General features: G+C 41.0%; 1 protein-coding gene across 1 annotated transcript in view; it reads left to right on the top strand.

The window, feature by feature from the left end:
• Nucleotides 1-12,503, top strand: part of UBE2W (ubiquitin conjugating enzyme E2 W) — an 86,726-nt gene that overhangs the window by 32,340 nt on the left and 41,883 nt on the right. The window contains exon 2 of the mRNA XM_082259809.1: nt 3,493-3,584. Coding sequence (XP_082115935.1) covers nt 3,493-3,584 — 92 coding nt within the window. The remainder of the gene's footprint in view (nt 1-3,492; nt 3,585-12,503) is intronic.

Raw genomic sequence — 12,503 nt, 5'->3', positions numbered from 1 at the left:
TCGACTAGGACCCCCAGATCCTTTTTCTATCTTCGTTTCACCCAGAGGTTCCCCCCCTAGCGAGTAACTTGCGTTCGTGTTTCTGACACCCATTTACATTTTTCAACATTAAACCTCACCTGCCATGTAGTTGCCCACCCCGTTATTTTGTTCAGGTCTGCTTGTAAGGTTTCCACATCCTGCATAGAAGATATTGGCCTACTTAACTTAGTATTGTCTGCAAATACCGAGGTTGTACTAGATATCCCCTCCTCTAGGTCGTTTATAAATTAAACAGGATTTGTCCCAGGACCGATGTCCTTGGGGACCCCCAGGTTACCAGAACTAGTGTCCCCATTGGAAGATTTCCCATCTATTACTTTTCTGGGGACAAAATTTGGGATTTTCTTTTACTTTTCACTTTCAATGATAACAAATAGGACAAATAGAGAGGGTGAATCTCCCTAACGGAGGCACAAACAGCAATAAAAACTGTCAGGTATTCTAATCAATTTCCACTCTACCAAAAGCTATAAAAAATGTGGTCTTTAGTTACACTTTACTGGCATCCCAGTCTCAGTCCATAGGGTTCAATATTGAGTTGGCCCAATCTTTGCAGCTATAACGGCTTCATCTCTTCTGGGAAGGCTGTCCACAAGGTTTAGGAGAGTCTATGGGAAGGCTGTCCACAAGGTTTAGGAGAGTCTATGGGAAAGTTGGACCATTCTTCCAGAGGCACATTTGTGGGGTCGGGCACTGATGTTGGATGAGAAGGCCTGGGTCACAGTCTCCACTCAAATTCATCCCAAAGGTGTTCTATCGGGTTGAGGTCAGGACTCTGTGCAGGCCAGTCAAGTTCCTCCACCCCAAACTCAGTCTTTTTTTTTTATGTAAACTGTGTAAGTACATAAATGTGCCTTGGTACCCTGTTTCCCTGAAAATAAGCCCTACCCTGAAAATAAGACCTAGCATGATTTTCAGGGATGGCTGCAATATAAGCCCTACCCCAAAAATAAGCCCTAGTAAAATCCTTGATCTCAGCCACTCCTTCTGCAGTATTCGGAGAGGGAAAGTAGAGCTCCGGAGGGTCACGTGAGCGCCCAGCAGTGCTGTAAATAAGGTATTTTCCACAATAAAGTTACAAAAGGAGACACACTGCACACTACATAATCTTTTTACGAAATCGATTACATATTTTTACAAAGACTTTATTTTTGGGATTACAGAATGTCATAATGCTGACTCCTGAGCTGACAGGGAGAGAGGGGGAGAGAACTTTTTTTTAACATATTTTATTATTTTTATTCCAGGATTTTTAGAACATAAAGAGGGCTACATGACACAACGCAAACACTGTGCTGTCTACCATGCTTTAAAGGATCAGAATATTTATTTATTTTAAGGTTACAATCCCTTTAAGGCTCCGTTCACATCTAGGCGTTTTGGGGCGTTTTTGGGGCGTTTTTCTGCTCTAGGATCAGCTCTCAAAACGCCCAACAAGACAAATCCTATTCATTTCAATGGCCCCTGTTCACATCTGAGCGTTTTGACGCTGTATACAAAACGCCCAACGCTCAAAAAAGTACATGAGCTTCTTTTTGGGCAGATTACAGGCGTTTTCCATTGATCTCTATTCAATCTAAAAACGCCTGCACAAAAATCGCGGTAAAAATCGCGGTAAAATCGCGGTAAAAAACGCCGCAAAAATCGCGGTAAAATCGCGGTAAAAAACGCGCGAAAAACGCTACGCTCAGGTGTGAATGTAGCCTTAAGATTGTCTTTTTACATACCATAAATAAATAAGACATCCCCTGAAACTAAGCCCTAGTGTGTTTTTTGTAGCCAAAATTAATATAAGACCCGGTCTTATTTTCGGGGGAAACACGGTATCAGCCTCTTGCAGTCCCCAATAAGTGCATGTTCAGAGGAGGTAAGAGAGCTGGGCTTGTATCTGGGACGCCTCTTCTTTCACTGTTCAGTCACAGGCTGGTGTAGTTCCAGTGTAACCTGGGCTCTGGGGAAGTGGTTTGAATGATTCTGGTCATCAGATGGAAGATATCTAGTGGCAAAAAAAAAAAAAAAAAATTACTGCGAGGAAAATCTCTGGATTGAAAGTGAATATTGCTGCAAAAGCTTGTTTTGTTTTTCCATTCGTTTATTGAGCTTTTCTTTTATTTTGTTATTTTATCTGCTGGAGCCCATAAAGATGTCTGTGGGTTTTTGTTTTGCTGGGTGTAATGTAAGTACTACAGCCTTTACCCTAACCATTAAGGCTTGGGTCACGCTGCTGCCACGTTGAATCCGACTTTGAGACCCCAAGTTGCATGACATGTCCATTTCAAGGGTAGACAAAGGGTAAGCAAGAAGAGGGTCCTGCTTGGTTTTGAGGCCTTCTGGAATGACCTCCTTTTTCCCTCTGATAGTAATGCACACGGACGTTCATAGGCCCGTTAGTGATATTTTATAGTTCAAAATTGTATTCTGAAGCTTGCATTGTGTGAAGTACATAATGGCTGGTCTTGTTGATGATTGGATTGTGGCTGTGTTGCAATTTACATAGCTCTGTGGCTGTTATACATGTATTCATTGTCTATACTGTGTAATCTGTCTGTCGTTTCTTAGCTAATGTCAGGTTATTTCTATTTTAAGCCATCAGTCCTTGGTTTCCTAGGCTGTGATTTGGATGTGATGTGTCTGCACTATATTGCATGCACTCTTCTTTCATTATCCTGTAACTTGCAAAGCAAGGTAAAGCCGATGAATGAAATCCCCAGATAGGCAATTCATTCTCCCAGCTGTGAAGAAGAGAGGCCCCATTTCAGATGACCTGATGAAATGTTTGCATACTGTGTCCTCAGATGATATTATTAATTTATACATATTGCTGTGTATTACCAGATGCTACAAAGGGGTCATTATTGCAAGACATTACATCAATAATGATTTAGCTAAGTTACTGACTGTGTGTATTAAAAAGTATTGTATGATTACCACGGGACATAATGCAGCAAAAAGAGTCTGATTCTTTCACATCAGGATAATACCCTTGCCTTGTACACGCCATCATGCAATTCATTGAATGAATGCCAGCTATTAATGCTATGCCATTAGGAGTATAAAGTGCTCTGTGTTTGCTTTGCTGTCTGCTTTGATATTGTTTGTACCGCCCACATGTACGGATTTTATGAGTATTGTGATTTGTTCAGCCTGACTTGTCTTTCCTCACTTAAGTCCCCTCTTGTGAGCTTTCACCCGGCTTCTAAGTGCAAACGAATCCAAGGCATGCACCACTAACAGTTTGGTTTACCTTGGTAGAACGTATTTGTGTTAAGTTGCCGTAGTTCATTTCTGTGATAGAAAGCTGGATAAAAATGTTTGAAATTGCCTGAATATAGTCATAAACTTTCATAATCTAGTAATATATTCAAATTTTATATTTTTTTGGTGAAAAGCTAATGCACTATAAACCAAAAACACAATATTAGATGTTAATTCTTTTTTTTTTTTTTTTAGAAACGGCTCCAGAAGGAATTGTTGGCTTTACAAAATGAGCCACCACCCGGAATGACATTAAATGAAAAGAGCGTTCAGAATTCTATTACGCAGTGAGTAAAATGAAATCAGTTCAAGTTGAACTTTTAGCAAAACATTCGTAGAGTATCTACAGTGTAAAGGATTACTGATTATGTCTGTTGTGCCTGGGTGAGACATTGTTATGAAACCATTAAAGTGCATTCTTGGTAAATATTGTGTCCAATACAACCTACTCTGGAAAAGGAGCTTGAGAATTAGGTTTTAATGGAAATCGCCTAATAACTTTTTTTTTTTTTTTGTGGAACCGCTTAACGACCGCCCTATAGCTAATTTACTGCAACAGAGCTGGCATTCTGTGCAGAATCACTAATATATTCTCACAAAAGTGGGTACGCCCGTCACATTTTCTTTAAATATTTTATTATATCTTTTCAAGTGACAACACTGAAGAAATGACACTTTGATACAATGTAAAGTAGTGAGTGTACAGCTTGTATAACAGTGTAAATTTGCTGTTCCCTCAAAATAACTCAACACACAGCCATTAATGTCTAAACCACTGGCAACAAAAGTGAATACACCCCTAAGTGAAAATATTCAAATTGGGCCCAATTAGCCATTTTCCCTCCCTGGTGTCATGTGACTTATTAGTGGTACAAGGTCTAAGGTGTGAATGGGGAGCAGGTGTGTTAAATCTGGTGTCATCGCTCTCACTCTCTCATACTGCTCACTGGAGGTTCAACATGGCACCTCATGGCAAAGAACTCTCTGAGGATCTGAAAAAAAGAATTGTTCCTCTACATAAAGATAGCCTAGGCCAGTGATGGAGAACCTTGGCACCCCAGATGTTTTGGAACTACATTTCCCATGATGCTTAGCTACACCACACGTGCATGAGCATCATGGGAAATGAAGTTCCAAAACATCTGGGGTGCCAAGGTTTGCCATCTCTGGCCTAGGCTATAAGAAGATTGCCAAAACCCTGAAACTGAGCTGCAGCACGGTGGCTAAGACCATGCAGCGGTTTAACAGGACAGGTTCCACTATACAAGCTGTACACTCACTACTTTACATTGTAGCAAAGTGTAATTTCTTCAGTGCTGTCACATGAAAATATATATTAAAATATTTACAAAACTGTGAGGGGCGTACTCACTTTTGTGAGATACTCTCTGTGTGTGTGTGACTCTGCACTTCCGCCTAGGGGGTGTGCGCGTGCGCCAATCAGCAGGATGCCAGCCAACGGATGCCTGCCAGCACCCACTGATCGATGGGAGGAAAGGCTGGATGGAGCTGTGCATGGGTAAACAAGGCAGAGCTCCGTTCTGACAGCAGGGATGTGATGGAGGAGGGAAAGAAAATCCATCACATCCTGTAGTAAAAGCACCTCACAAAGTACGCAAAAACACTGGTTAGGCACACAATAATTTAAAAAAACCTTCTGTGCGCAGCTAAAGCCCCCCCCCCTATACTTACCTTTGCCCAATTTTGAAAATAACTCAAATCGGTGTATATTAGTCTGTGTGCAAGTTAGAGTCCACAAACTATAGTATATATCTGAAAATTGATTAATCCTGAAGTACTGAGGGCCTATCTCATTTCTTGAGGCCCTAAAATGCCAGGACAGTAGAAATATCCCCCAAATGAACCATTTTTGGAAAGTAGACCATCCAAGGTATTTAGTAAGAGGCATGGCGGATTTTTTTTAAGTTGTAATTTTTTTGGGATTTTTTTTTAGAAAATGAAGATGTATATTTTACATACTGTCACCAGTGTAGTACAGCATCAAATCCTGTAACAAGGAGGGGGGTGCCAAGTCATGCTGTCTGTGTCTATTGATACAGGCAGCGTGGTTCGGGATTAAGTAGATAAGGTATTGCATGTTTATTATTTTAAAAAAATATATACCCTTTTTAATCACTTTAATGAGAAAAGTAAAGCCGTTTCCCCTCCCATACTTGCACATTTTTAGGAGTTATGTTTTCATGTCTGAAACTTATTTCCCGGGCCATATTCTCTTCCTGTGTTCATTTGACTGTCCTTTTCTTTATTCTTTACCAACTGCTGGCATACATATTAATTATATAGCGCTCCTATTTCCTGTTGTGCTATACAAAGTTATAGCTACAACAAAGAATTGTACATGTAACCTAATGCATACGATATTTTAAAGGCTGGTTCAAAAGGTTGTTCAGCAAGATTCCATAATGCCAAGAAACAATAGGAGACGGCGTCCTGTCAAGAGGGGTAAGGGTGTGCTTTTAATGGGGCCTTTGTGGCCTCTAGATTGCTGTACTTTAAATGCATAAGAACCTTGCCCTTCCGTGTCTTTGCATGGATTCTGAAAATAGAAATCACAGCCATATTTAGAGCTCCCTGGATTAGGCAGATGCCAGGATAGTAGATTAAACTCCATTCCAGATGGTACACAAATAGAAAATACAGTCAAGAGTAGCCATACTATAAAATTTGCTAACGAATTATGTACAAGAAAAGAACATTCCCGGAGATAACCAAGCCCTTCTGCTTAGCTATCTTTGTTCAAAGCAGGCAAGTGCGATTTTGCAGTCGACCTTAAAGGTACGTACCCACAATGAACATTTGGTATTTAAATAGCGATTATGTTGCAGCTTTCTGCAAAAGCTTTAAATATGCAAAAAAAAAAGGCCCTCTAATAGCTCCATATAGCAGATTGGAATGAAGCTGTAAAAGTGATTTCTGCATTGTATCAGATTTTCATTCACTGTGGTCCTGTATTGGATAAAGCTGATGCATCCTACCCACTGGGTGCATTCAGTTTTCATATTGATTTTTTGTGAATATTGCTGCATCACTTGGTAAATTGGTGTGGCTGTTATTCTTTTTCTAAATGATCCTAAATCTGAGCATTTAAAGATGCAGACCAAGATATCCTTGGCACTAAGTGCCATCCTGTGAAGGTCTCAGACAAAGAGTTTGTACAAATTATTGTCATTCAGGCTGCAGATCTGTCATGAAGCTTTGTGAAAGGCTTGCTGAATTGGCCTGTTAATTCATTAATATGTAAATGCATATTACCAAACACATGCATCTACCCAGTGAAAATGTTCCCTTTTTTTTTTTTTTTCAGTCTTCAGCTTCATAGCAAATTACCACTTGAGGACAGTGGATAAGGGCAATGCTTTTATTAAGCATTTCTGGTTTAGGTTGCCCTCAAGCATTCTGTATACTGGGTGATTCGTTTTCTGTAGGTTAGCTGTAATGTGCTGGGAATTAGCCATGTATGGTCCATCACTGATTCTGAAAATCACCCTATAATAGTTCTGCTATTGGACAGCCAATATAGATGACACGATGATTTGAGGATCACATTAACGTGTATACAGTCCTTTTTTTCTATTTTTATTTTTTTTTCCCCTGCTTGATCCTGAAATTGGCACAGTGGCTGCATGTAAGTAATACTCAAAATTGGTCAGTATGTAAAGCTGTCCATAAACTAAATAGATTTAATACAAAAATTCTCAGTGCATTCAGTGACTTGACAAATGTTTGAAAGTACCTTTTGTTCGCTTTTACCTTTCAACCTAGTTCCACACTGTTGCGATGCAGCACATCATGTGATTCGCACAGGAATCGTACTGCATTCTGTGTGTGCGGTGTGATTTGAGCCAATCATTTTGTGTGCCTCAAATTGAACCGCATCCGCACCAAAATCGTACAGGACCCTCCTTTTTTTTTTTTTCCACAGTGCAATCGGCTCACATGGGTGTGATCCAATTCAGGCAGTCGCTCTGCGTTTTGCGAGGTGTTTTGGGATGTCGTTTAACATTGACACCCACAGCAGATCACATAAAAGTCGTACGATTTCAATGCAGGGCGGCAGGCGCACAACATTTGCTGCGTTTCCCACACTGCATATATGTGAACCAAGGCTGAATTTTGAAATGTAATGTAATTTTCCAAACAGAAACTGCAAACACTTAGAAATGTGTTCTACTATTCTTTTTGCATCCTGCTCTTTTAACTTTTCCTATCATTATGGTCAAAAGCAACTGATTCAAACAAATCCAAGCTCAAACTTACCAACCAGCCAGCGACTAAGGCTCCATGTACACGGGACGTTGTTAAAAGTCCCTTTGAATGCTGGAATTTTTAGGACGTTTGAAACGTCCGTTAGGTCGCGTTTGCACCCGCGTTTAGCGGGCGTTTGCGCTTAGAACCCTTCCTAGAGGTCAAAAAAATTATTCCCCTTTAAAATGGATAAGCGCGAACGCTAAACGCGGGTCATCGCGTTCGGACGCGTTTGTGCGTTTGAAACGCCGGGAAACACACGTTCGAACGCAAATAATTGCGTTCTAAAAAAAGTCCCTGAACGCAACTGCCTGCAAATGACTGTAAACGACCCTGTGTACATGGACAGATAAGATAACATGGAGCTGCGTTCAGGGGCTTCTGAAAAAAACGCCCAACTGCTCCTAAACGACCATTTCCAGCGTCCCGTGTACATGGAGCCTAACCAAAATGATCTGTCTAACAATATGCGTTAAGAACAGGGGTTTAGTCTGCACCGTTTGCAAATATATGCGTAGGTTACAGGCCCCGTCAAGGCACCCTGTTTTCTATAGTTCCTAACTCTAACTTCTGAGAGTCTCCGCGATGGGAGCACATACCTTTTAGTGCATAGGCAATGGGTAGGTAAGCCTGGAAGGAGCCCACCCCTCTTTGTATTTGTTTGACATACACCGCCCTTCCAGTGCTCCTTGCTGAAAAGACCAGTTATAGGTGGGGGCAGTGGTCACTTTGTATTTTGAAACAGTGATTCAACCCAAATATTGATTGGCGGCATAGTGGTGTAGTGGTTAGCACTTTCACCTAGCAGCAAGAGGGTCGCTGGTTCGAATCCCAACCACGACACTACCTGCCTGGAGTTTGCATGTTCTCCCTGTGCCTGCGTGGGTTTCCTCCGGTTGCTCCGGTTTCCTCCCACACTCCAAAGACATGCTGGTAGGTTAATTGGATCCTGTATATAAAAAAAATAAAATAAAATATGCCCTACTGTGTATGTATGTGAGTGAGTAAGGGACCTTAGATTGTAAGCTCCTTGAGGGCAGGGACTGAATATACAATGTATATGTAAAGCGCTGCGTAAATTGACAGCGCTATACAAGTACCTGAAATAAAATAAAATAAATAAAAGCAGACAAACATTGTTTAAAAATGGAAAAAATTCTACTAGTGTATGGCCAGCTTTACAGTTTGGGCCAAGTATGGCCATCTGGATTAATCAGGTATAACTCACACCGCACCCGCAAATCCGTATAAGAATATAAAGTACATCAATTTTTTTCTTTTGTGGTAAACCATAGGCCCTCCCCAAGGTTTCAGATTTATTTATTTTTGGTAATTTTTTGTGTAACGGTCCTTTCACACGGGCGCTCCGTATGTCCATATTTTATCCCATTTTTTTGCGGATGAAATGCGGACATAATGCATGTCAATGGGATTGCGGATGTCAGCGGATGACCATCCGCTGACATCCGATTTGCGTCCTTTCCGATCAGTTCTTTTTTTTTGAACGGAAGAGAACCCTATTTTTCTTCCATTTAAAAAAACGTAACGGACGCAAAAACTGATGTCAGTGGTGTCCACCCCGTGTGAAAGGACCCTAAAGCTGGTTAGTCTACACAAATGTCCTCTAGACTCTCCGCTTTTATTTACACATTGGTCAGCTATAAACATGTTACCATCCATTCTCCTTTCAAGAAACTCTGGCATGTTGCCATGTTCAGTAAGGACTGAAAGCATCTATTTCCTAATCAAATTATGTTTAGCCTAGGGCTGGGAACAATTACTTGTAGTTGTAAATATAGCTTTAACATTAATTTTTTATTAAATGATTTTCAGTTCATTACTTAATGGATCTCCTGGAGTAAAATTGAACTCAGAAATCACTATACTAGGAAGGTCAAATCTGGCAAACATTTAGTTTATTATGACTTTGGAATGATATGGGGCAAGGCGCTGTCTAGAGAGTCCATGATCCTTCCAGATTCAGGCATCTTGTAATGAAAAGAATACATCGAATTCTCTGTGCTTCATTTCACTTTTAAGAAATAATTTTGGCATTTAAACCAGGGCTTGACAAATTTGCTTTGAATTTAGAAGCCAGCTAAAAAAGTTAGGAGCCAGTTTTTTGTTTTTTAACCAACAAAGCTGAGGGGTGGAACACCAACAAAGCTAAGGGGTGGAACATATAACCCTTTTGCTGCCAGAGCCATATTTGTGGTTTTTTGCACACGTTGAAAAAAATAATTTTAGGCCTGAGGATTACATAAAACCCAAAACATATATTTTCTGAAAGCAGACACCCTGGAGAATACAATAGTGGTAGTTCCAATTTTTTCATGTCACAGCATATTACTGAAAGGTCTAGGAAACATAACATTTCAGCAAAAATCACTTTAAAGTTAATTTATAGTGGGCATAAAAATGCAAAAAAGTTTTTTTTTTTTTTTTTTTTGGTAAAAAGTAAATATACCCAACATGTCAAACCTTAAATGTGCGTGCGCTCGTGAGATTACAACACACTTCAGTACCCTATATTTTCCATAGGCAATGCTTTAAAAGCCCCATATAGGTCATCAGTTTCGTGTTACCAAGGAAGTTTGGTGCTAGATTTACTGCTCTCATTCCCGCGTGAGCGGTGATATGTAACGTGTATCACAATCAACGTTTTCAGATGAAGGTGCCCCGAGGCGTGTCTTTGTTTGTACGTGGGTATATATGGGGGTGAAGAGCCTCAAATTTTTATTTGGGGGGGGGGGGATTTTATGTTATGTTTTACAATTAGAAAATACATTTTTTTTTTTTATACTTTTTGGTGAAAGGTTCTCTTTGAGACATGCAGGATCTAAAAAGACCCTGCATGTCTCCCCTTTGCTCCACTGAATGTAATGCAATGCACATTGCACTGCATTACATTCTTAAACTGTCAACGGGAACCCAGAAGTGACATCATACACGTTGTTTCTGGGTCAGCACCCGCTATGCCAGTCCCGGGCTCCCACAGATGGGCAAGCAGAGCCTGGGATACATACCAGGGGGCGCGCACAGGGTGCGTAGAAGCATTTGGGCTGTAACCCAGGCGCCAGGACACAATTTCTTGCCGCCATAGTGACCTAGCGCCTGGGACTTGTCGATCCCTGGTTTAAACGGGTATTATGAAACTGACGTGGGGAATCTTGTAAGGTGCTCGATGGGACCCTGATTTTGTCCACTTTGCACCTCGTATTGGTTTACTACAGAGCTACAGGGGTTAACTCAAGAGGATGTTCGGAATGTGAACATAACAATAGGAATAGACTATTGCTGCAAATGGAAGCCTGGTGCATTATGGGGCAAGTTAGCCAGTCTCCCTAATTGACCAGAAACTAAAGAACAAGTGCTTCCCTTTTGGATATTGTGGGTTAAACCCCTTTTCCACAATATCCAAAAGCGAAGCACTTGTTCTTTATTTTCTGGTCAATTAGGGAGACTGGCTAACTTGCCCCATAATGCACCAGGCTTCCATTTGCAGCAATAGTCTATTCCTATTGTTCTGTTCACATTCCGAACATCCTCTTGAGTTAACCCCTGTAGCTCTATAGTAAACCGATACGAGGTCAAAAGTGGACAAAATCTGGGCCTCATCTAGCACCTTACAAGATTCCCCAGTTTTTACTGTTGCCAGGCTTTGCTAGAGAAAGCTTAGTCCTGTTAGACAGGAATTTAGGGTAACTCTCCAACAGCAACAGGAATAAAAATGCTTTACTGTAGTAAAGTTGGTTAGAACCACTGTAAGATTTTTTTAGTTCACGCATTGTCTCTGTTGCAAATTTTTTAGCTTGCTTCCTATCTGGATAAGCAGATCAGAATGTGAAAGTCTCTCTAATGGAGCCTTGGTATATCAGTAAAAAAATCCCACTGTGGTAGTAATCCTTCCTCTCTCTATCCAATACTAAAAAAACAGTTTTTGACTTGATCTACACTTTCACTTACTGTGAAAGTGAAAGACGCTGTGTAACTAGCAAGTCACAAGGTGATTGGCCACAGCAGGGGTCTGATCTGCAGAAGTCGACTTGTACACACAGCTTATAACAAAAGGAGTCTTGCACAGGCAACAGAATTGATATAACTGTGTCTTCCAAGGGGAGAGGCTTTAGCTCCTGGAATCAGCAGCCGGCCCAAGCTAATGTTTGTATGTGCGCCTCCCTTAAGGGAGCAAGAAAGGTAAGGCAGTTCTAGAAGTACCATGACCTTTTGAAGAGGTAACACCTGCAAGTGTTATACTTTTAAGGGGTTGTAAAGGCAGAATTTTTTTTTTATCTTAATGCATTCTATGCATTAGGATAAAAAAAAAAACTTCTGTGTGCAGCAGCCGCCCCCTAATAATTAAGCCCATCTCTAGCCAGCGATGTTAACGATTGCCTCAGCTGTCCAGGACTCTCCCTCCTGATTGGCTGTAACAAAACCGCGCTGCTTTTGGCTTCCACTGCTGTCAATCAACCAAACTCTGCCAACCAGGAGAGAGGGCGCGTTCCGAACCACGGCTCCATATCTGAATGGACACAGAGCTGCAGCTTGGCTCGGGTGCCCCCGTAGCAAGCTGTGTGGGGGCACTCAGCAGAAAGGAAGGGGCCAGGAGCTCCGACCAGGAACCCTGGAAGAGGAGGATCCAGGCTGCCCTGTGCAAAACCACTGCACAGAGCAGGTAAGTTAAACATGCTTGTTATTTCAATAGAAAAAGAAAAATTTGACTTTACAATCACATTACTGAGTCATGAAAATGTCTGGAGCTAGGACCGATTTTAGGATAACTTGGATTACATTTAACAATGTTAATCGTGCCTAAACAATACACGGGAAAAAATATTTCTGCCTCAAATTCTTTCTTTAAAATGGCAGCACAATTCCTGGTATGAGACCGCACCAAGGGACATTGCACCCTAAAGTGATTGTAAAGGTTGTATTTT

The sequence above is a fragment of the Pelophylax lessonae genome (assembly GCF_965119305.1).
Source record: "Pelophylax lessonae genome assembly, chromosome: 5".
Taxonomy (NCBI): domain Eukaryota; kingdom Metazoa; phylum Chordata; class Amphibia; order Anura; family Ranidae; genus Pelophylax; species Pelophylax lessonae.
The sequence above is the reverse complement of the archived record's forward strand: the minus strand, read 5'-3'. Positions and strand labels throughout refer to the sequence as shown.